At 50.6% G+C, this 23,724-nt stretch overlaps 1 gene segment (V, D, J or C); it reads left to right on the plus strand.

Moving 5' to 3' along the window:
* Window positions 1–17,913, plus strand: part of LOC146869258 (Ig mu chain C region membrane-bound form-like) — a 146,820-nt gene extending 128,907 nt beyond the window's left edge. Inside the window, 1 exon segment of the C gene segment in view lies at window positions 17,465–17,913. Coding sequence covers window positions 17,465–17,473 — 9 coding nt within the window.
* Window positions 17,914–23,724: the final 5,811 nt, after the last annotated feature.

Raw genomic sequence — 23,724 nt, forward strand, 5'->3', positions numbered from 1 at the left:
TCTGATGGAAACTGCTCCTCCCTCTCTCATCCCAAGGGGGGCGCGATGTCCTCCAGCCGGAGTGGCGCCTGTAGCCTAGGGTCGCGCTGGGGCCGGGCGGCCATCTTGGTGCATGCAGTGGGCACGCGGGCCCGGGGTGGCCGAAGGAGGAAGGCCTATGGACGGGGGAAGTCCGGGTCGGGTGCGTGTGTTCTGGTGGGAAGGATCGGCTAGGCCAGGGGCTCGGGGCTGGTGTGAGGTGCAGGGGTCAGGTCTGACTATGTTACGAGGGCCGGGTCCAACACGGAAACTAATCAGACTCTGGGCGATAAATTAGTTGGCAAAAAATTGGGCCGGAGGCATGTGCTGTGAGGCACACCACACAGCAGTGTTACTATGCAGAAACATTTGCATGTTTGCTCTTTGTATGAGCTGTAGTGCTTTCGGTTAAGAATAAACTTTGATGTAAGGCAGTTGCTTTACTTTGAAACTGTGGTAAATTTAGCAGTTGCATATATGTTACTGTATGTTTCAGCTACCAGCATAGACTAGTTGTGATCTGTTCTACGAACTTTAAATGCCTTTTATTGAAATTGTATGTTTGTAGTGTTTTAGAAAATGCCCACTGTTGCATTTTTTGCCTTTGTTAGTGCCTGTTTTAATGTGTATTAGAGCTCCAGTAACAGCCCATGGACAACCTGTGGTGTTGGTGGGGCCTGATTTCTGCTTTTTGGCCATTTTTAGAGTCTTTGACGAATGCACTTCCTCAAGATAAGCACATGTTGTATGGGGTCCTTTTGCTCCACCTGAAGAATTCCTTGTGTCCTGTTTAGAAGTGGAGTGGGGGTCGAGGGTATTATGACCTTCTGTCCGTTTGCTTGGAAACTCTTTGCAGACTTGAGCTGCATCTGGTGCCGTGTTACAAATGTTGTGCCCAAATATTTAGTTTGTCATAAATCCAGTGCTTGTTTTGCTGTAATTCAAATGCAAAACAAAATTTTCAGAACTTAATACAAATATTGGAATGAGTGTTGATGCTTTAGTAGAGGTGTTTTTTGTATAATTTTTTGCAAACATTTTACAAATTACATTTTATTTTTTGTACTATGCTTATTTAACGTTAAGCGCGTAATATTTATAAAATGGAAAATGTTTTAGCCGCTGCCAATTGTGTTCAGGCAAAGTGTTATGCTAAGTGCGTAATGTTTATAAACTGCAATAGGTTTCAGCCCCTGCTGATCGTGTGTCTCCCAGGAACAAATGCATATAGTTTTGCAGCTGCGCTATTTTAAACTTTGGCAGGTTGAACAGTTTGGACACCAGTACTGTCCCCACCCCCCTCATCGCCCCCACCTATTTTACACTGTTACACTCAGTCTAGTCTTAGCGAAAGCAGACAGAATCCTGTGTCTACTTATGTAATATCTGATCTGTTTTTGTACTGCTAGTTGCAACCTAAATTAACAGATTGATACCATTAGTGTTAAGGCAGTTGAGTGGGCTAATGAATTTGCTACAGACAGTCCTGGGCACCCATGTTCTCCGTAGTGAAAGTTGCGTTTCATAGGGTATAGATGCGTTTTCCTGCAATATACAGCTATGCCATATAGTTTATATATAGGACCAGCAAAGAAGTTAATGAACATAGTGATGATGAAATACAAGTTCCGCCATTCGTTTCCAAGGTGCGGTGGGCCTAGTATCACCATTGGCAGCCTTCCCCACCCCTCCAACGTAAATGCATGCTAATAAATAAACACACAACACATTTCTTGCTTGGGTAAAGTTGCTGCAGATTTATTACATACACCGAATTGTAATATGGTGGGTTATCTTACGGCGATCCAAGGGCAGGCAACCAACTGGGCCGCCTGCCCGTCTGATGAGCCAAGCAGCACTGGGTCGAACCCCATCTGTGCTGCCCCTTCTGGTGATCCCCTTCCCGGATCACGTGACACATGGTCCCTTATTACTCACGTCCCTTTCAGGGCGGAGCGTAGCATAGCAAACCCCTGGTTGTTCAGGCCCACAACCGCCCGAAGGACTAACGGGGCGCCGACGTGGTTTCCCAGGAACCTCCCATGAGGCTCCTAGGATTTGGCTCTGGGATCCCCTATGGTGCAGCGCAGAGGTACCCTTCTGTACCCGTCTGCTTCCAGATCGCCCTGTAACTCCGCCACAGCTCTGGAGGTGGCCACCGTCGCCGCCAGAGCCCCCACCAAAACAGCTATAGTCTTACCCGCAACCTCTCCTGTCTAGAGCCTCCTGCAACTCTAGAGGAATGTGAACCATCCCTACTGGTTATAAATGACCCCATCTTTATCCCAATAGCCCTTGGCGTTAGCCTGGTTCAGCTAGTGTCTGATGAAACAGAAGGCCCTTTTGGCCTGTGAAGTTGTGCCAAGAACTATTCACTCCCTACGGGAAAGCTCCACTGCGTCACATGACTCAGCCCCGCGCCAACTCTGGGCGGGACGGTTTTAGACACCCTGGCTCACAATGCCCCATCTCTTTGCTGCTCTTACCTAGCTGCCGTCCTTCTAGCACGGTGCGTACCTGAACACCTGTGTCCAACATCTATGGGACTGCAGCCCACTTGCTGGGTGACCACTCCCATAACCCATCTGCCTACATTGGCTATAGGGCGAGAAGGGTTGTCCTTAACATATGAGCAGTCCCTTAGCTTTCGAAATCATGACGCACAGGAATGTTCATAACTAGAAGTGTGTGACACTGAGCAAGACTCCCCTCCAGCACTTACCCTGCATTCCTTATGGGAATTTCGGCCACTCAGCTCCCTCTGTGGTGAAACCCCCTAGGAATACCCGCTTCGAGAATCTGTCTTATTTGCACAATGCGCACTGTCTGCAATAGTAGCCCATTGTGCTTGACACCTTATTACCCCATTTATTGGGACGGCAGCACACTAAGTTGGCTGACCGTGTCCACACCAAGCATGACTAATCTAGCTGACCGTGCGGGGCTTTTGAGCTTGACCGCAGGAACAGGTCACTTAGTAAATTGACCTGTCACTTAGTAAAGTGACTTAGGGAAGTAAGTGCACTGGGGTGCACTTACTTCCCCCCATTGACCAGACAATTGCACTGACTCCTTAGGGAGCTAACCCTGGTGAACGCCTTATTGTTGTGAAATCTGGTTTGACCCTGTATGTATTATGCCTGCTATTGGCGACACCTCACACTTTCATGTCGAGACAACTTCTGAAGTGCACCTCGCTTGCTTAACTGCCGTTGGGTCACCAATGCCAATACCTGCTAACCTTCTCTGACCCTGGATGCTTAAACTCGTAAAAGTGTCGGAATCCCAGATTCCCAGTTTCATGTTAGCTGCTGTACACTGTCAGTGGATCCACTGGGAGATACCACAAACCGCATTGGTCATGAGAACATTAAGAAGCACCCAATTTTCACCTGGGCGTACCTCTAAATGATACTGGCTTCGCACAGCTGCAAGGCCAGAGACACACATCTTAAACCCGATTACTGGTTGTTGCCACTTGGCACCCTTCTGGTTGCAGCTCTATGTTTGTGAAGCGCGCGTGCCCCCGGCGCACGATGTCACTGAACAGCCGGTGTCTGTTACCCACTCGCTGATACTTATCTATCGCCAACTGCCCTTACTTGTATTGAAGGAAAGCTGGATGCTTCCTAAGGACTGTAGAATTAATGCTCCAACCTAATTTGACCCCAAAACTTAGGGAAAACCCAAGTAGTAATCATGCCCTTCATGGTACATCTACCCCAGCGTTGACCATCAACGTATTTGGGACACTGGTAGCAGAAGATGCCCATTCCAATCTCAGGTTCTAGCCCATAGAAGGATAACCCAGGGGGCAGGCAAGTCTGTGGGAACCAGAGTGGAACATTCTGTGCAACTACCTGCACTTTTCCTGAATAAAGGTAATGCCAAGGTCAATAATACCCTGTCGCCATTTGGGCTCAAACGCAGTGTTTACCAAACTTTTTGTGCACCGCAGCACACTTGTTAGATGACAACTACCACCACCCGCCTGCTGCCCTGGCTAAAGCGCGGGTGAATATATCTTACTGAAGTGACCTGAAACCTGCCCATGGTTGCAGAGGGATGCCCACCCAGAGTACATGGTACCTGTCTCTTTATGGTGCCAGCAGATATTCCTCATAAAGGCCCTCGTGCCCAATTGCCCAATGCAGCTCAGCATTTCACAGCGCCTCTCGTTGCGTTGTAATTTCCAGAATAAGTGTAAAATTATACTTCCCACTATTGAGCTGGTAACCGGTGGCAAAGGCAGACAGACCCTGGGCATAAGGTCACTTTCCTAGAGTAAAACAATAATTATCCCGCACCATGACCACAGGCAGTTAGTGTGCCCCCTGAGACATCCCTCAGTTCTATGTGACACAAACCCTGACGCACCGTGTGCCAGTTGTGCGTATCATTCTAGGGTGACTAAACCCTAATGTCCCAGGATGATCCCCCGTACGAGGGTAGACTGATGACCAAGCGCTGCGCCAGCCAATATCACCAGAGTCAGTGCAACCACTGCAAGGAGACATGCCGAGGTAAGCCCACCCAGAATTTGCCTGCCAATGCGAGAGGAGCAAGCATACATCGCTTCATAAGCCCTCACTGTCGATGGTAGGCACGCCCCGCCTATGAGACCACTCTACATGGGCAACGGTTGTCTCCCACAAGGCCTGTGCTATCTCAGCCTCGGTCCTCTGGCAGCACAGTGCCCCACAGGCTCCCTCCTGTTTGCGTTGTAAATGCAATATGGCATGGCTGACCTATACGCTGGTGTTTCGTGCTAAGCTTAGTGTGCTGCCGGCTGGTGTTCTGCGGCATCTGTCATTGCCTCCAGATATATACTACAAAACCACACTACACCTACAACACGCCAGTACTGTTGGCTTTAACCATGCTTCTTAGTTGTATAAGATAACTGAAGCCAAAATTCTGGCTTGGCTGCGTAGCATATTGAAAATGATTTCATTCTGAAATGGTGAGACTGTCACCTTTATGTGTTGAACATTGCATTAGATGTCTCCCTTCAAAGAATAGCAAGCTCAACCGCAAATGGGACCATTACACAAATCAACACCACCAATCAACTGAAATCAACCGTACCCCCCTGTAAAACAGGTAAATATGTGTAAAACCCAGCCATAGCCAGACAAAACCACCTGTAGCGATGACTCCCAGATCTAACATGCGTTTTTGTAAGTTACCTCCCAGTTCCAACATGCCACAAAACTGCTGCATTACCGCATTGTTATAATATTTTGGCAACCTACCCAAGTACTTCACAACGTAACGAAGCAATTGAGCCTCAGCCTTGAAAAGAAACAATCCCTGGCCATGGAATGGGTCAAACAATGATAGAGCACCTCAGCAGTCTCACTTCAAGATTTCATGCAGGTTGTATGCTCCCAAAACTGAAGCCAACGTCTTACCCATTAGGCCTCTGGGATCACATATGAAACTCCTCTAAAATTAGCATGCAATTAACACAGCAGCTAGATGATTAATCCAATCCACTGGGGCATAGGGTAGAGTTCAAATGGCCAGGAGCCTAGTTCTGGCTTTCCTGCTGATGCTTCTGACTCAGGAGGGGCACCTTTTAATGGCCTGAGTTCTAGACGCCATGCGAATTACCTAGCCTATTGGCATAGCCCCACCATTCTCATGTGGGATCAGGAATTTAAAAACAATGCCCCCAGCTGTGCACGCATTGCATGCTGGGAGTTTGGGGGTATACCTCCTTTGTCCATGTGCAGCTGTAGGCCTCAAGATACCACATATTGTTGGCATACAGACTGGCTGTCACACTTACCGAGACCTCATGTGCGTGATTGGGAGGTCTCTGTCAAATGCTTTTTCCTAAGCCAGCATGGCTTGTTTTGTTCCTATTTCATTTTCATTTGCTTGATGTCTTGTAGAGAGATGTCCCTAAACCTTACCGTGTTGTGATGCCATTGGCTGTGCCAAACATAACATTTGCATATGTGCTTACCTCCCCCCGAAGGGTAACGAAGCGCTGAACAACAAGTTTATTGACCGCAATGGGGAGCACAAAACCCCTGTTGCCAAGCAATGTAAAACAGGGAAGGACACACATCCGGCTGTTCTCCTGACGGTACCGCCCCTGTTCCCAGGAGAGCACGCGGTAGCCGTGCCCCGGGGCCAGAATGAGCCAAGTTCCCCGGGCCAAAGGCGCGGAATCCCCATCAACAAGAACACACCAGAGGACATTTCCAACAATGAAAGCAAAAGCACCCAGCGGAGCAAAACAAGTCCACAAATCTCCCAGCCCTTGGGAGCGGCAAGCGTCGGAGCCTGGGCTGTGACATGAATAGTGCTTGATACCTGCACCGATGAAAGCCCAAGCACATGTGCCTGCCTAACCCAGGCCTCATTCCACGGCCGACACTGGCTCCTGTCCCCTGCTTGGCGCCAGCTACAACCACTAGACGTCCTTACACTGGGGCCCGGCAGCACCATGAATCGGGCCTGCGAATACAATGTTCCCGCAGGGCCCATTTTCACTGCTCTGGCGTCCTGGCGGGGCCACTTTGTCTTCCTGGTGGAAGAAGGCTTCCCTACACTGGCTTCAACTGGAGGACATCAGAAAGCTGTTTTCTCCCGAGTTGTGCACAAGGGCAATACGAAGGTTCAAGAAGTCCCATACCTCCTGGACACCTGCCCTCGCTCTGGGCATAGTGAGAAGTTCGGACTCCATCCCCCACCCCAGTGCTGTGGCAAGTCCGCCGCATCGCTCGCGCCGACGGCCCCAGGGAGTCAAGAAAGCTCGCGGCCTGAATGAAATCAACTCTCCCCCCTCCGGACACCTAAACCCGAAGCATTAGCTCACCATGCAGGGCCGAGCCCGCGAACACACAGCAGCAGAGGAGCAGGGCACAATGCGGCATGGATGCAGCCCTCTGTTCAGCGCACCAGCTGCCCCTCAGGGCCTGTGCATGGCCGGTTGCAGGCAGTTATCCTGAGGCGACCCCCTGCACACTTCAGGCCCCGCCCGCATATTGCTTGGTCATTCGAGCTCACGGGAGGGGCAGCAAGGTCATATCTGTAGAGAAGACAAACCAGTTTATGAACTTACCCCTGGTTGCTCGCATCAATTAAAGACACTCCAAATATTATATTAGGATGCAAGATCTAAGACCTCTCACTCTATCCATATTGTGAAATTTAGCAGTCGAGACCTAACCTACTGTTTTTTAAGGAGCAGGATGGCTTAGATAAAGTGGCGAGCCTCGCTCTCCGTCAAAATCATCATTGTTAGCGTCTCCAGCTTTCTAAATTCAGCGGTATGGGCACTGTTTATTTCCGCTCTAAGAGTTTCCACCCTGTTCTATACCTTTAGGCTTCACCCCCATCCTGCACCCATGACAGCCAGCCCCCAGGGTAACAGCACACAGACTCGGAACTCATTCCTCCTGAACCCTTTAAGCGCTCCCTTTCGGACTGCAGGATTCCCCTGAGGGCCAGAGCAGGAACATTCAATTTAACATCTACCAGCGTCCCATGACCAAGAAGGGGTCGAATTTTTCAATTTTTTAAACCACAAGTGAAAATAACGGTGAAATCCCTGGAAATATTTTCACATGAACTTATGTCACCACATAAAAACGCAAGGTACGAGCCTCCAATCAGAGGACACGGCCACTTGGTTTTAAACACAGGTGACACTATGCAAATAAAGCATATTTGCAAGCATCACTTCTGCTGACATATTCATTCCTGCACTGAAGACGGGCTATGGTGTTGAAGACTCCATACATATTTTCAATATTAAAGTATTCACGGGCTCCGAGTGTAAACTTACTCTTCTGCTATTTATTCTCTCTTCCATCTTCTCCACCTCGTTCCTCCGCAGCCATAGCCCGCCCCACGCAACTCTGCCTTTGGATACTTCGAGTTAAAGCGTTGCAAACAATAAACGGACATTTCAGCACAGTCACAAGTGGAGGTAAGTCACGAAGCCCGGGAAGAAAGTTACAGAGCAGCAAGGGTCGCAGAGAATAAGTAGTCACTCAACAGCCGTCGGCCTAATTAAGTCACTGAGCGTACAAAAAAGGCATTGCAAAGAGGCATTTGGGGGAAGACACGAATACCCATAGATTGGGGCACCATCGAACCCCAAACTGCACCCTAAAGCACCAGGTGAGCTCAGTCTCCCCCACTTCCGACATGGCATAATTTACCGTTCCCTCCTCGTGGTGGCCAAACGGTATGAACTATCCAAATAGCAACCATGCAATGAAACCTTCTCACTCTGCCCACACTGGCCAGACAACTAACCAGACGGACCATGCTCAAACTTATCCCCCCTTTTGAGACCTTCAGATACATGCACATGGCAGCCAGCAGTCACCTCCCGGCCTCTCCTCAGGCACTCCGTACTCTCTGCACCGTGTGGAGGTGTAGAAACCATACCTGACACTCCCCTTTCTGGGGCCCGGGCACAGCAAGACAGCCCGAAGCCCCCACTAAATAGCACTAAGGGCAGCTTGCCCACCGTGCCCTGAATTTAACAAACACGGACTCCCCCCGACACAGTAGTGGGGCACCTCCCCCCAGCAGGACTGAGGGCCATTGACCGTGCTGCTCAATTGTTCCCCACCACTTAAGAACGGCCAGGCTGGAGGCCGGAACACCGGCGCCAAAGGGAAGAGGTTACGAGCATTAATAAACTTACCACGACTAACCTGAAGCCTGAGATTCCACTAGGGCCCTTATCTAGGACGAGCTGGAAATCGAGATGTTCAAAATAATCCGTCCAGAGAAACATGTCAACGTGCATGATAACTGTAGTGTCCTAGCATGGACACGTTCTAGTGTTCAGCAGTGTGTCCTACACTGTACACCCACCCACCACAGACGTCACTGAGTCAGGTGACGCTGCTAATAAAAGGGCCGAGCGCACGTGCTCGTGGCCAGTTAACCCACTACCTTATACCATGTGTCTGCATCCGTTATTACGAGCATGAGGGCCTAGGGCCCCAACACCACATTGGCGACGAGCGGGCTAATCCCGCGTGTGCAGCCGCCTGTTGGCAGGTGGTGAAGGGAGAGCTGGCTGTGTGAGCAGCAGCCCAGCTGATCGAAAGGGGGAGAGAAGTGCCGCGTGTGACCCCTGCAGGCGAGGTCAGCGCTTACTCGCCCGCCGGGCGTGCAAAGAGCCCTTGACGCAAGCGGTGACCGGGAGCCCACCCCGCACCGCCGCGAAGACCTGCGGGCGGTCGCTGAGCCCCAGAGTGAAGAGAGGAAGTCGGGTGCCCACCCCGACCCCGTCGCGCTTGCTGTAGTGACCCCCGGCGGTGAAGTGCCCCGAAAGGTAGAAGGTCCGCAGGAGCTCACCCGCATTGGGAGCAGAAGCGGCGGCTCCTTGTGTGCGGGGCCGTAGAAGGAAGTGAGTGCCCAGGTCGCCGGAGCTCCGTCCCCCACCCCGCACAGCGTGAGACTGAATGAAGCTGCTGCGGGTGGGAGGGGAGCCAAGAGAGAAGAATGCGGGATACCTGAGGCAGACCGGAGGCGTCAGCAACCCCCTGCGCGACAGAGAAGCCTGCTGTGAGGGGCCGGAAGGTCCAAAAGCAAAAGTAAGCAGCCCCGGGAGTAGCCGACCCTCCCCCCACCCCGTGCAGCGCGTGAGGAGTGAGGCTGCGGCGGTGGGGCGGAGGAGAGAAAAGGTCAGCCCCTAAGGGAAAGGATTGCTGAACGGAGTCAGTCCGCAGTGTATGGCAGTGACTCCTGCCCTCCCCCGCGCGCAGCGTGTCAACTGCGTGGAGCTGCCGCGGTGGGGGGTGAAGCGGTGAATATAGCCAGCCTGAGGCCATGTACGAAGGGGCCAGATGCAGAGGTACCAGCCCGGAAAGCTGCGGGTGTCCGGCGACATAGAAGCGCAAATTTTAAATGAGCGCGAGGTGCCCCCAAGAGGAGGAGAGTGCAAGCATGCGGCCCAGGAAGAGATAAGGCCTGAAGCGGGGCGGAAAGGAGTTTGAAAGTTATAGGGGAGGTTACATGGCTCACCGGTACAGAGCGAAGCCCTCACACAGCCCGACCTCCCTCCTCACGCAAGGCCACGTCGTAGTGTGCCCCCCACCCCTGCACAGCCCGGGTGATTAACAAAGGAAAAAGCACTCACCAGGAGTTGGACTTCCTTCCTTCCCTCTGCTCCACGGGTGATCGGGTCCAAAGGAAATCACCGAAAGAAATAGCAGAAAGCAAAGCTGACGGTGATATGCGTTTCACTGCCATCTGGTGGCCAAAGGGCGGTACTACACCCAGTAAATAGAATACTGTACAACCTGCGAGGGAATCGTCAAAGACTGCCAGGGCTGAATGAAAATGCATAGGGCGAAGTAGGTCCAGGTAGTCAACTGCAAAAGTGACAAAAGAATCACCGTGGATGCCAGGGGAAATGCACAATAGCTGTGAGGCAGCCAGCTGATTCTGGGGAAAGAGTGACTAAGACACCAAGAGGGTGCACAGTTCAAGGTTGCTGAAGTACACAATAGCTGGTGTGTGAGTCACGCCCGTCGGAAGGACACAAGGAAGTTTGATGGTGGCACCCAGATTATGCACGCAGAGAGGCAGCACCAGGCTGCCTACAAGAAGCAAAGAGGACAGACTGAACAACTGCCCACACTGAGGTGGCAAACGCCGAGAAGTGCACACAAGGAATCCTCCAGGAAAGAACCTGCGGCCAAGGATGCGTGGAGTGCGGTGACGCCTACTGGCCAGGGGTAGTCGCTGCAGGAGTGAAGCCACCAGAGTGCACCAGCCTTGGGTGGCAAGGGTTGAAGAGACTCGTCCAGGCAGCAAGTCTCAAAAGAGGATCGGGAGGAAGTGCGCAGCAAGTGCGTCCACAGAAGCAACCAAAGGCAGCAGTCTGAAGCACCGCCTCAGTTACAGAAGGAAAAGAGTGGGTGCGTGATAACCAGAGATCACACGGCGCAAGGAGCAACGCGACACTGAAGATGTACCACGACGGTACGAAGAGAAGCTTGCACCAGCGCCCGATAAGTCAGAAGACACAGGGGGTCACACGACGTGACGCACCTCGTGAAGACGACCAGCCAAACGGTCGCACCACAAAGGCCCAGCCGACCTGCCAAACGGTCGCACCACAAAGGCCAAGCCGACCTGCCAAACGGTCGCACCACAAAGGCCAAGCCGACCTGCCAAACGGTCGCACCACAAAGGTCAAGCCGACCAGCCAAATGGTCGCACCACAAAGGCCAAGCCGACCTGCCACATGGTCGCACCAAAGAAGCCGACTCGCCAGGAGTTGCACAAAGAGGTCTGACGCAAGACCGAAGATATCCTGCCAGTGATCGGCAGCGCGGACCGTCAAGTGGTCCAAGAAGCTCAAGAAGAACCAAAGCAACTGGTGAAAGGGAGAAGACCGAAGCGGACCATGAGCATGGCCCCACGAACTTCAACCGAGGTAACTGGTGAAAAGGTGAAGATGAAGAGAAGGTCACGACCCTAACTCGGAATGCTGAAGAAGATGAAGAGAGTGTTCTCGGACGAGGACAAGACCAGGGGGAACACATGCAGAGTGCGCGCGCTGCATGTAGAAGCCTGGCCAGATAAGAGGAGAACAGAAATGGTCCAGAGTAGGTCGTGAAGCGAAGAGATGAAGAGACCAGAATGGCACGTCCGCCACTTAGAAGAAAGAAGACATCGCAGTGGCACGTTTGCCACTACAAGAAAAGAAGATGTCTGAGTGGCACGTTTGCCACTACAAGAAGGAAGATGATATCAGAGTGGCACGTCTGCCACTTAAAGGAAAAGGGGAAAGAAAGATCTGAGTGGCACGGTTGCAACTGTAAGAAGGAAAAGAAGTCAGAGTGACATGACAGCCTCACGGAGAAAGAATAGAGGACAAGGAGAAGAGTGTGGCAAGACTACTCACACCTCAAAGACAAGGACAGAGAGAAGAGTGTGGCAAGACTACTCACACCTCAAAGACAAGGAAGGTGACAAGCGTCAGAACACAGTGCGCAAGTCCTGAAGAACACCCGTGGCACGGAGAAAAGACAATCTGTTTGATGATGCTCTCAGCACACCTGGGATCTGCAGAGGTGAGCAGGCCGGATCATTCGAAACACCCACCTTTGGGGTTACACGGACACTGGTCAATGCCAGCCGTGGTGACTCAGGGGCAAAGGCCTCAGGGATGCCGGTGAGAGAGAGTATCCCCGCGACGAGAGATGGTCATCAGCCGCCCTTCAGCAAAGGTCTTAGGAGGATGAAGACTTCGCGTGCTAAAGACAGGAGCCAACAGCCACCCTCCAGGTCTGACTGCGGCATCTGAGGTGAGACCTGCCGTCTCCTCCGCACCCGTACTTATCGGCATGGGAGTAACACGATACAGGACACTGAACCCAGGCCAGATCTGAGGAAGAGGGCCTCAAGGATATCCCGTGGCAGGGGAACACCTGTGAGAGGGGCATCCTGGTGAGAGGGGTGTCTTGCGAATAACCCGTCTTTCGGCAAAACAGAACACACGCCACAGATAAAGAAAAGGACTGGACTAAAAAGATAAATGGCAACATCTAGCGCTGAACCAAAAGAACTCAACAACTGCGTTTGTCGCCAAGAAAGTAAAGCGAAGAAAGACTGTGAGAGCAACTTCAAGGCAGAGCCGTCAAACAGACTAACTCCATCGAGCACCCATGACTGGTGCCACAGTGAACTGGTGATCGCCCGCGACAGGAAAAACATCGTCCGCGACAGGAAGAACATCGTCTGTGACTCCAGGCTGCTGAAGCGTGAGCGACTCTGCAGAAGTTTAGTCACTGTATTACGTCTGTATATATATTTCTTTCTCCCCTAGGTTGGACATTTGACTCCGGGTTTTTGTTATTAAAAATTGGGAGGAATGTAGTGTCCTAGCATGGACACGTTCTAGTGTTCAGCAGTGTGTCCTACACTGTACACCCACCCACCACAGACGTCACTGAGTCAGGTGACGCTGCTAATAAAAGGGCCGAGCGCACGTGCTCGTGGCCAGTTAACCCACTACCTTATACCATATGTCTGCGTCCGTTATTACGAGCATGAGGGCCTAGGGCCCCAACACCACAATAACCACGCAGAACCTCTCCCAGACTGCCCATTCAAACAAGACATTACACCGAGAATGTTCCATTCGTCTTTACAGTACCAGTAATGAAATTGCAGGAGAAAAGCCATTAAATGGTAATGAAAAAACTATGGCTTGTACGGAGAAACCGTAAAAGCGAGGGACAGTGCCACCCGGTGGCCTAAATACCTCACTGCGCCCAGAGTATGTACCCAAACGAGCCATAGGTGTTAGTGCTCTTTGGAAACTTTCTTTACCAATTATTTTCACCATCCTTCTCACCTTGCGAGGGGCTGGTCCCACAACTTCGTGTCCGTGAACCTCCCGGTGTCGGCCTCTATAACCAGACGCCCATTATGCAACCCACACTAAACCAAAACTTCACGGCACCTTCAACAGCAAACGGGCAAAGAAAACCCTTCAAGAGTTCCCCTCATTGACCCCGAAACCCATATATTATAGTGGGAAGACTGGGGTTCAGTGAGCGCCAGTCCCTCTACTCAAATGGTGACTCCAATGCTCTGCTCGCTGCCGCAGCCCATATTAACGCTGCACCTCTGCCCGCAAAGTTGGTTGCACCAACTGTAGTGTCTACCAATGCTTCCACGCTGAAGAACCAGAACCTTATGGGCCTGGCGGCGCAGGGTACACCTGATATCTCCTGGGTTCTCCTGCTTAGCTTACAGAGACATGAGACACTCTGTCAGGCGTAAAAGATCGGATTTATTAGCTGCAGCTAGCACAGTTATCCTAGAAGTACACAAGGTAGGTTCTCAGGAGACTGCCACTTCACTTCGTGGCGCACAATCTTATATAGTACATAGATGACATATACATTAACCAAGAACACACCTAAAACATACATAGAGAACCAATAAGAAGAGTTAGAAAACAGAACATGTCCAATAGGAAAGGTTGGAAAACAAAGATATCGATTAACCCGAAGAAGCCTCTCCTCCAACTGTGTTTGCCACCCCACCCCACTGGTTAAGGTATTAACGTCTCTGTAACTGACTTGCAGGTTTAGTTTTATTTATTTAAATGTGTACTTACCTCCGTTCATCCATATTCCGGTGTTTACATTTCCCCACCCTGCCCCTCCTCCGCCCTGCCTTACTGCCCCACCAAACTCCCTCCACGGACCGCTACTGACTCATGGCACTATGTACCCATTTATAACAAGAGCCTCGGCAGGTCAATGTTGGCGTTTTATCCTTCAGTGGTTGAGTCCTGTATATTACAAATTACATCCATTTGAGCAACTTGAAATTCTAAGATTTTTCAATTGATGCAAAGTATCAGCGCCATATGCAGTATGGCTAAAAGTCCCAGGCTGCGCAAAAAAATGCTTTAGAAAATTGTAACTTTATAGAAAGTTCATAACCTTTATATAAAACTATACCAATACAACATTGATTTGCACAGTTTACATGCTGCTATGCCAAACAAAAAATGTAACACTCAAAAAATAAATAATGCACTGTTTCAGATCTTATTACAAAAATGTTTAACATAAATAGCTCAGAACAATACTTGCTTCTGTTATTACGGGGTCTCCACACATAACGTTAACCTTATCAGACCCTTCCTTATAAACTGCCAGTAGAACTCCTCGCAGGCCAATAGGCAGGGCAGGGAAGGGGCAGGGTGAGGAGTAGTAAACTCTGGTATTAAAACAAAGGGAGTTCACTTAATAAATACTTAAATAAAACTACTTTAATTGCACGCACTGCAATGCAACACGCATAATAAAATTGTGTTCGATAATTATTCACCGCGCTCCGTACGGCTTAATGCCAGTTTACTACCCCCACACCATGCACCTCTACTGCCATGCCCCACGGACAAGCAGCACTTTCACAAGGAGCCACCACTACAAACTGAATACCTCTTTCATTTACTTACAAGTTTAAAAACATGTATGCTACACCTTGGTCATGAAAAAAAACTATTTTTCCTATTGTATATAAGTCTAAAATTACAAAAAGCAATAAAAGTTATATAAAGTAACAATAATTACTTAAATATAATGTATTACTTACTGTTTTTATGCTTACAAATGTTTGCTGTGATAATAAAACAATTTTTAAACAAAGTCATCACATGGATTCTATTACACACTACTTTTACATGTCACACCAAGAAATTACATTAATTATTTATAATATAAAATAAACGACTAACATAATCAATATGGCGAGACCAATTGGCATTGCCAATGCTTGTTAGTTCTGGGTTGACAGTACAGCTGTCACTAGACATTATGTGATCAACCTAAAAAAGGATTCAAGAAGAACTACTTGGAGAGGGGCTTTTGCTCCACCCACATGTTTGTAGACAGGTGCACATGTTTTTATTAGGCAGAATTTGCCTGCTTTCACCCCAAAAAGTCTTGCCTTCTCCACAGCTGTGATCATTATGTTTATTTATCCAGCTGCCTGAGCTTGAACTGTCAGGGCACACACATGCCAGTGTAATATGCTACCAAAATGTCGTAGATAACAAGATAAGTTATGGTGTTTTTCTCTGTCTGGGAGGAGAGCAGTCATTAACTTTAGGCTTCAGAGTGTAGTTTTATGTTTGAGAGCCCAGGGCTACACTAAGCTTCATGGATTGTTAAGTGTGGCCCGACAGTGCAACTGTCACCTGCCCTTATGTGACCAACAAAAAAGAGCTTTCATAGTCCTACCGAAAGAGAGGCTAGGCCCCGCCTATATGTTTGTTCCCTTTGAGTACAGGATTTCATTGGGCAAGATGTTTGTCCTTCTACTACAAAGACTGCTTTCATTGCACCTTTTGGCTTGTGGAAAAGTTTATACTTGATGCAGCAGGACTGAGTTGGTTATGGTGACAAGCCAATCAATGATCATGGCTATAGGCCTGACCTGTTAATTATGAACGATTATGATAAAGGTAGTAGGCCTGACATATATTGATTGTGAAAAGCATATGTTATAGCCAAAATGCATTTAAAGGTGGATTGTTATTAATCTGAATTAAAGCCTACAAATATGTATTTAGGTTTTACTCTACATGGCATCTCATAGATTACCTTAGTAGGCAATTGTTTTGGTGTTGTACGTCTTCTGACATACCATGATTATAGAAGGAGATTTGCACTCTGGTAATCTTTGCTAAACTCTGTTAGGAGAAACGTTATTTTGATTTGACAACTGTACTTTTATATACATTTGCAATTTCATGGCTGTATTCCTGGTGGCATATGTCTGGCCTGTGTATTATAACAATTCATTACAAAGGCAGTAAGCTTGGTTTATTTAAAATGTGAAAAGTACACGGTAAAGCCAGTAGGCCTTTAATAGTGGATTTTTATCACATTATTTTACAGGCTGCAGAAACCTATGTGGGTACGTTTAATCTCACAGATTACCCAATTAGTCAAGGGTTCTGGTGTTGGTCGCCCACTCTGACAAACCATGGGAGTTGAATTTTACTGTGATGATTCTTGTTGCGCCTTTTTGAGAGGGAGTATTTATTTTTTTCCCATCTGCATGCCATTTGCACTCTGCTTCCATCTATGACATCACATTGCATGGGTTCATGGTTCATTCGGCATCAGTAATGGGCTGTTGTGCCTTGTGAATGACTGCATTTTCTAATCAGGTACGCACATTCACCTGAAAATGAGTGTGTTTCAGTGTCACAGCAGGTTGGACAGTTCTATAGTTTTAAACTTTCTACTTTTATAGTTTCCCTTTTATGTCTTTGCTTCTTGTCTTTTTATTTTAATGGTACAACTCCTCAGGAAGTTTTAATGGGACCCTTGCTTGTCGCTCATTTCATCAGCAGGGCGCTGCATCCCACGTGACCACTTCCTCTAAATCAGGAGTCCATTATGGAACCATGTTGTCCATAATGTATCATGGTTTTACCATTTCAAGATCGCCAACTTGTTCTAAATGTGAGGGTCATGCTTGAACTTTAAAACAATGATAGACTATTTGCAGTATCTTCACAGGACCGACACCCGCAGCTGTGTTTAGTTTTGTTGTTGCAAGGATGTGCTTATTGTGATTAAACTGTAGCATCTTTTTCTTTTTTTCTCCTTGTATTCATTTCATGTATCTTTTGTTTTTGAGTTTGTGTGTGTTTCATTGAAGTTGTGTCAGAGGGTGAGTGTTGAGTGAGTCAGTGAATTGATGAATGATTGCAGGTGTACAGAGATGAGTGATAGAGTACATATATGATGACACAGTGAGTGCATAAACCCATCGGTGACATTCCTTCAGAAGCCAAGCCTATTGGCATTGCCCATGCCTGTAGTGACAATTGGGAGGGGGGAATACAGAGATGTAAAATGGAAATGGTTCTGCACCGAAGTGGTAAACACATGTTTTTTCTGATCAATTCTAGGTGAAATAATTCCAGGAATCGAACGCCCTCCAATTATAGCCGCCTGTGCTCAAGACGTGTTTTGCTGACAGATGATGACGCCAGAATGGACTAAACCCTGATAGGAGCGAACTCTTGTGTAAATAACATTCCTTTTAACATAGTGCTCACAATGACTGGACCCTCTACAGGTCTGTCCCATCTCACCCCTTGGTGGGCTTGTGTTTTCCAGAACATTCTTCCTCTTTCGTGTGTTACTTTGGGGCCAACAGCTGACGTGAAACTAGTTTTGTATAAAAAAGCACCGCGTTGAACGTGACAAACCCATATTTGTGCAAAAAGGGTTTCTGCATGCAAAAGGCCGCCATCAAACAACTTTGCTATTTATAAGCCTCGCATTCACAAAACCTGGTATGTCTGTGCCTTTTAGTGTGTTGTATTCAAATAAAAACAAACATTGTTAACGTGAATGTGTCTTTGACGTGTTCATTTCATTGCACTTGATGTATGGATTGTGTTGTTGAACACATGACATTTGTTCGCAGTCAGGTCTTACTTGAACGGGTCCCGCTGGGTCTGTGGGGCACATGGATTGGAACAGCCGCAAAGACCTCCATTTTCATAAGTTGAAGCTTCACTAAGCAGAAAGATTGAGTTCGACCGTAATAAACCCAACTAGCCATGACTTTACATACATGCCATGCGGTCAGAAGGCCTGTACTCATTGTCATTGTAATCCTACATGCTGAACAGGTTAACGATCGCCGCAAATTAAATAGGTGTGATGGGGAATTATAATAATGCATTAACAAAGCCAACAGGTCTGGCATAAATGTGCTTGCATGCACACATGTGCATTTGTGAGCGCCTCAGATTGCCCGTGTTAGCATATTAAAGCTAGACTTCCTGGAATTGTCAATCCTTGTTTTAAATGTTTGATACTGTGTACAACCAAGTTTTATTTAAAATAAATATCCGGCGTAGAAGGAGAGAAATGAAAGCTGAGAAGTTGTTGTTTTTCGATGTAGAAGGAAAAACATGCTCAACATGTATTAACCCTTTTGTGTTGTGGCAGCTATAGTTTCTAAGCAATTTTCAATTACATCAGAATAAACAAAACAGCAATTTCTTTGGAAGGTTGTTGCAGGACAGGCCCCTTTTATTGCTAAGTGGACTCGCCCAGTTATATCTTCAACCACTGCTTTGTAGCAATAGGTTTTCCAGCACAGCTCATAAATAGAAAGAGGCGACCTCTGCTAACTGTGTCTTGGGTGCAGTGTCTGAAAATCAATGGCTCCCTCGGTTAAATGAATACACTTTACATACTGCTGGCGCATAGAAACAGATCCTTGGCTCTGACGGAGCCAGTCAATCCCACAATAATATGTTACCTGGAGACATTTTAATTGCTCTGAGAATATATCATTTCCTCTTTCTTTTTTGAGGAGGCTGGCACTGCTGCAGCCCATGACCAGTATTCCACACACAAAAACGACGTTCATACAACCAATCAGAAAGCTCACATTGGCCCGGAAGCACACACACTGTAACAATCCAATTCGACCCATAGAAAGTATGCAAAATCCCACAGCATGCCATTGACTCGCAAAACACCTGTTTTTACTCCCTTACATTCAGACAGGAGTTTGGCAAAGAAGGCAAAGTAACTGTCAGTGGCAGCTGGTAATTAGGGCATCAAGGGGGCATCAGTGCAGCGCGTCACTCGTCGCAGAGTGAGAACGGGTCAGCGAGCGCTGCTGACCGCACCCCACCCTGAGATGAGGTGTCAGTGATAGGCAGTGCGTCGCTCGCCGCAGAGTGAGAACGGGTCAGTGAGAGCTGCTGACCGCACCCCACTCTGAGATGAGGTGTCAGTGATAGGCAGCCCGTCGCTCGTCGCAGAGTGAGAACGGGTCAGCGAGAGCTGCTGACCGCACCCCACTCTGAGATGAGGTGTCAGTGATAGGCAGTGCGTCGCTCGTCGCAGAGTGAGAACGGGTCAGTGAGAGCTGCTGACCGCACCCCACTCTGAGATGAGGTGTCAGTGATAGGCAGTGCGTCGCTCGCCGCAGAGTGAGAACGGGTCAGTGAGAGCTGCTGACCGCACCCCACTCTGAGATGAGGTGTCAGTGATAGGCAGTCCGTCACTCGTCGCAGAGTGAGAACGGGTCAGCGAGAGCTGCTGACCGCACCCCACTCTGAGATGAGGTGTCAGTGATAGGCAGCCCGTCACTCGCCGCAGAGTGAGAACGGGTCAGCGAGCGCTGCTGACCGCACCCCACTCTGAGATGAGGTGTCAGTGATAGGCAGTCCGTCACTCGTCGCAGAGTGAGAACGGGTCAGCGAGAGCTGCTGACCGCACCCCACTCTGAGATGAGGTGTCAGTGATAGGCAGTCCGTCACTCGTCGCAGAGTGAGAACGGATCAGCGAGTGCTGCTGACCGCACCCCACTCTGAGATGAGGTGTCAGTGATAGGCAGTCCGTCACTCGCCGCAGAGTGAGAACGGGTCAGTGAGAGCTGCTGACCGCACCCCACTCTGAGATGAGGTGTCAGTGATAGGCAGTCCGTCACTCGTCGCAGAGTGAGAACGGGTCAGCGAGAGCTGCTGACCGCACCCCACTCTGAGATGAGGTGTCAGTGATAGGCAGTGCGTCACTCGTCGCAGAGTGAGAACGGGTCAGCGAGCGCTGCTGACCGCACCCCACTCTGAGATGAGGTGTCCGTGATAGGCAGCCCGTCACTCGTCGCAGAGTGAGAACGGGTCAGCGAGAGCTGCTGACCGCACCCCACTCTGAGATGAGGTGTCAGTGATAGGCAGCCCGTCACTCGTCGCAGAGTGAGAACGGGTCAGCGAGAGCTGCTGACCGCACCCCACTCTGAGATGAGGTGTCAGTGATAGGCAGCCCGTCACTCGTCGCAGAGTGAGAACGGGTCAGCGAGAGCTGCTGACCGCACCCCACTCTGAGATGAGGTGTCAGTGATAGGCAGTGCGTCGCTCGCCGCAGAGTGAGAACGGGTCAGCGAGCGCTGCTGACCGCACCCCACTCTGAGATGAGGTGTCAGTGATAGGCAGTGCGTCACTCGTCGCAGAGTGAGAACGGGTCAGCGAGAGCTGCTGACCGCACCCCACTCTGAGATGAGGTGTCAGTGATAGGCAGTCCGTCACTCGCCGCAGAGTGAGAACGGGTCAGTGAGCGCTGCTGACCGCACCCCACTCTGAGATGAGGTGTCAGTGATAGGCAGTCCGTCACTCGTCGCAGAGTGAGAACGGGTCAGCGAGAGCTGCTGACCGCACCCCACTCTGAGATGAGGTGTCAGTGATAGGCAGTCCGTCACTCGCCGCAGAGTGAGAACGGGTCAGTGAGAGCTGCTGACCGCACCCCACTCTGAGATGAGGTGTCAGTGATAGGCAGTCCGTCACTCGTCGCAGAGTGAGAACGGGTCAGTGAGAGCTGCTGACCGCACCCCACTCTGAGATGAGGTGTCAGTGATAGGCAGTGCGTCACTCGTCGCAGAGTGAGAACGGGTCAGTGAGAGCTGCTGACCGCACCCCACTCTGAGATGAGGTGTCAGTGATAGGCAGTCCGTCACTCGTCGCAGAGTGAGAACGGGTCAGTGAGAGCTGCTGACCGCACCCCACTCTGAGATGAGGTGTCAGTGATAGGCAGTCCGTCACTCGTCGCAGAGTGAGAACGGGTCAGTGAGAGCTGCTGACCGCACCCCACTCTGAGATGAGGTGTCAGTGATAGGCAGTCCGTCACTCGTCGCAGAGTGAGAACGGGTCAGCGAGAGCTGCTGACCGCACCCCACTCTGAGATGAGGTGTCAGTGATAGGCAGTGCGTCACTCGTCGCAGAGTGAGAACGGGTCAGCGAGCGCTGCTGACCGCACCCCACTCTGAGATGAGGTGTCCGTGATAGGCAGCCCGTCACTCGTCGCAGAGTGAGAACGGGTCAGCGAGAGCTGCTGACCGCACCCCACTCTGAGATGAGGTGTCAGTGATAGGCAGCCCGTCACCCGTCGCAGAGTGAGAACGGGTCAGTGAGAGCTGCTGACCGCACCCCACTCTGAGATGAGGTGTCAGTGATAGGCAGTGCGTCACTCGCCGCAGAGTGAGAACGGGTCAGTGAGAGCTGCTGACCGCACCCCACTCTGAGATGAGGTGTCAGTGATAGGCAGTCCGTCACTCGTCGCAGAGTGAGAACGGGTCAGTGAGAGCTGCTGACCGCACCCCACTCTGAGATGAGGTGTCAGTGATAGGCAGCCCGTCACTCGTCGCAGAGTGAGAACGGGTCAGCGAGAGCTGCTGACCGCACCCCACTCTGAGATGAGGTGTCAGTGATAGGCAGTCCGTCACTCGTCGCAGAGTGAGAACGGGTCAGCGAGAGCTGCTGACCGCACCCCACTCTGAGATGAGGTGTCAGTGATAGGCAGCCCGTCACTCGTCGCAGAGTGAGAACGGGTCAGTGAGAGCTGCTGACCGCACCCCACTCTGAGATGAGGTGTCAGTGATAGGCAGTCCGTCGCTCGTCGCAGAGTGAGAACGGGTCAGTGAGAGCTGCTGACCGCACCCCACTCTGAGATGAGGTGTCAGTGATAGGCAGTCCGTCACTCGCCGCAGAGTGAGAACGGGTCAGCGAGCGCTGCTGACCGCACCCCACTCTGAGATGAGGTGTCAGTGATAGGCAGTGCGTCACTCGTCGCAGAGTGAGAACGGGTCCGCGAGAGCTGCTGACCGCACCCCACTCTGAGATGAGGTGTCAGTGATAGGCAGTCCGTCGCTCGTCGCAGAGTGAGAACGGGTCAGCGAGAGCTGCTGACCGCACCCCACTCTGAGATGAGGTGTCAGTGATAGGCAGTCCGTCACTCGTCGCAGAGTGAGAACGGGTCAGTGAGAGCTGCTGACCGCACCCCACTCTGAGATGAGGTGTCAGTGATAGGCAGTCCGTCACTCGTCGCAGAGTGAGAACGGGTCAGCGAGCGCTGCTGACCGCACCCCACTCTGAGATGAGGTGTCAGTGATAGGCAGCGCGTCACTCGCCGCAGAGTGAGAACGGGTCAGCGAGCGCTGCTGACCGCACCCCACTCTGAGATGAGGTGTCAGTGATAGGCAGCCCGTCACTCGTCGCAGAGTGAGAACGGGTCAGCGAGAGCTGCTGACCGCACCCCACTCTGAGATGAGGTGTCAGTGATAGGCAGTCCGTCACTCGTCGCAGAGTGAGAACGGGTCAGCGAGAGCTGCTGACTGCACCCCACTCTGAGATGAGGTGTCAGTGATAGGCAGCCCGTCACTCGTCGCAGAGTGAGAACGGGTCAGTGAGAGCTGCTGACCGCACCCCACTCTGAGATGAGGTGTCAGTGATAGGCAGCGCGTCGCTCGCCGCAGAGTGAGAACGGGTCAGCGAGCGCTGCTGACCGCACCCCACTCTGAGATGAGGTGTCAGTGATAGGCAGCGCGTCGCTCGCCGCAGAGTGAGAACGGGTCAGTGAGAGCTGCTGACCGCACCCCACTCTGAAATGAGGTGTCAGTGATAGGCAGTCCGTCACTCGTCGCAGAGTGAGAACGGGTCAGCGAGCGCTGCTGACCGCACCCCACTCTGAGATGAGGTGTCAGTGATAGGCAGTCCGTCACTCGTCGCAGAGTGAGAACGGGTCAGCGAGCGCTGCTGACCGCACCCCACTCTGAGATGAGGTGTCAGTGATAGGCAGCCCGTCACTCGTCGCAGAGTGAGAACGGGTCAGCGAGAGCTGCTGACCGCACCCCACTCTGAGATGAGGTGTCAGTGATAGGCAGCCCGTCACTCGTCGCAGAGTGAGAACGGGTCAGTGAGCGCTGCTGACCGCACCCCACTCTGAGATGAGGTGTCAGTTATAGGCAGTGCGTCGCTCGCCGCAGAGTGAGAACGGGTCAGTGAGAGCTGCTGACCGCACCCCACTCTGAGATGAGGTGTCAGTGATAGACACTCGGCCTCGGGCACTTCAGGGTTTAAAACCAAAGTGCCCACATGTGAGGTTATCGCTGACACGCCCCCGAGGCTCTTTGCCGATCTGAGGAGGTTACGCCCACAGGAGCAGACCTCTCCAGCCCGGCAGAGTTCAGCTCAGGCTGCCAGGCGCCTGCGCACTTAGCTGATGCTCAGTTCCTGCTGCCTTAACCTGAAAATAATGTCCAAAAGGTGGGAGGACGAGGCCATTCTGACCTTAAGGACGGAAGCTGCTGTTAGTTTGGAAGCTCTCTTTTTAAGGGTAATATTTGTTGGTAAATCACCTTTCCAGTTAG

Source organism: Triturus cristatus, chromosome 1_1 (genome assembly GCF_964204655.1).
Source record: "Triturus cristatus chromosome 1_1, aTriCri1.1, whole genome shotgun sequence".
Lineage (NCBI taxonomy): Eukaryota > Metazoa > Chordata > Amphibia > Caudata > Salamandridae > Triturus > Triturus cristatus.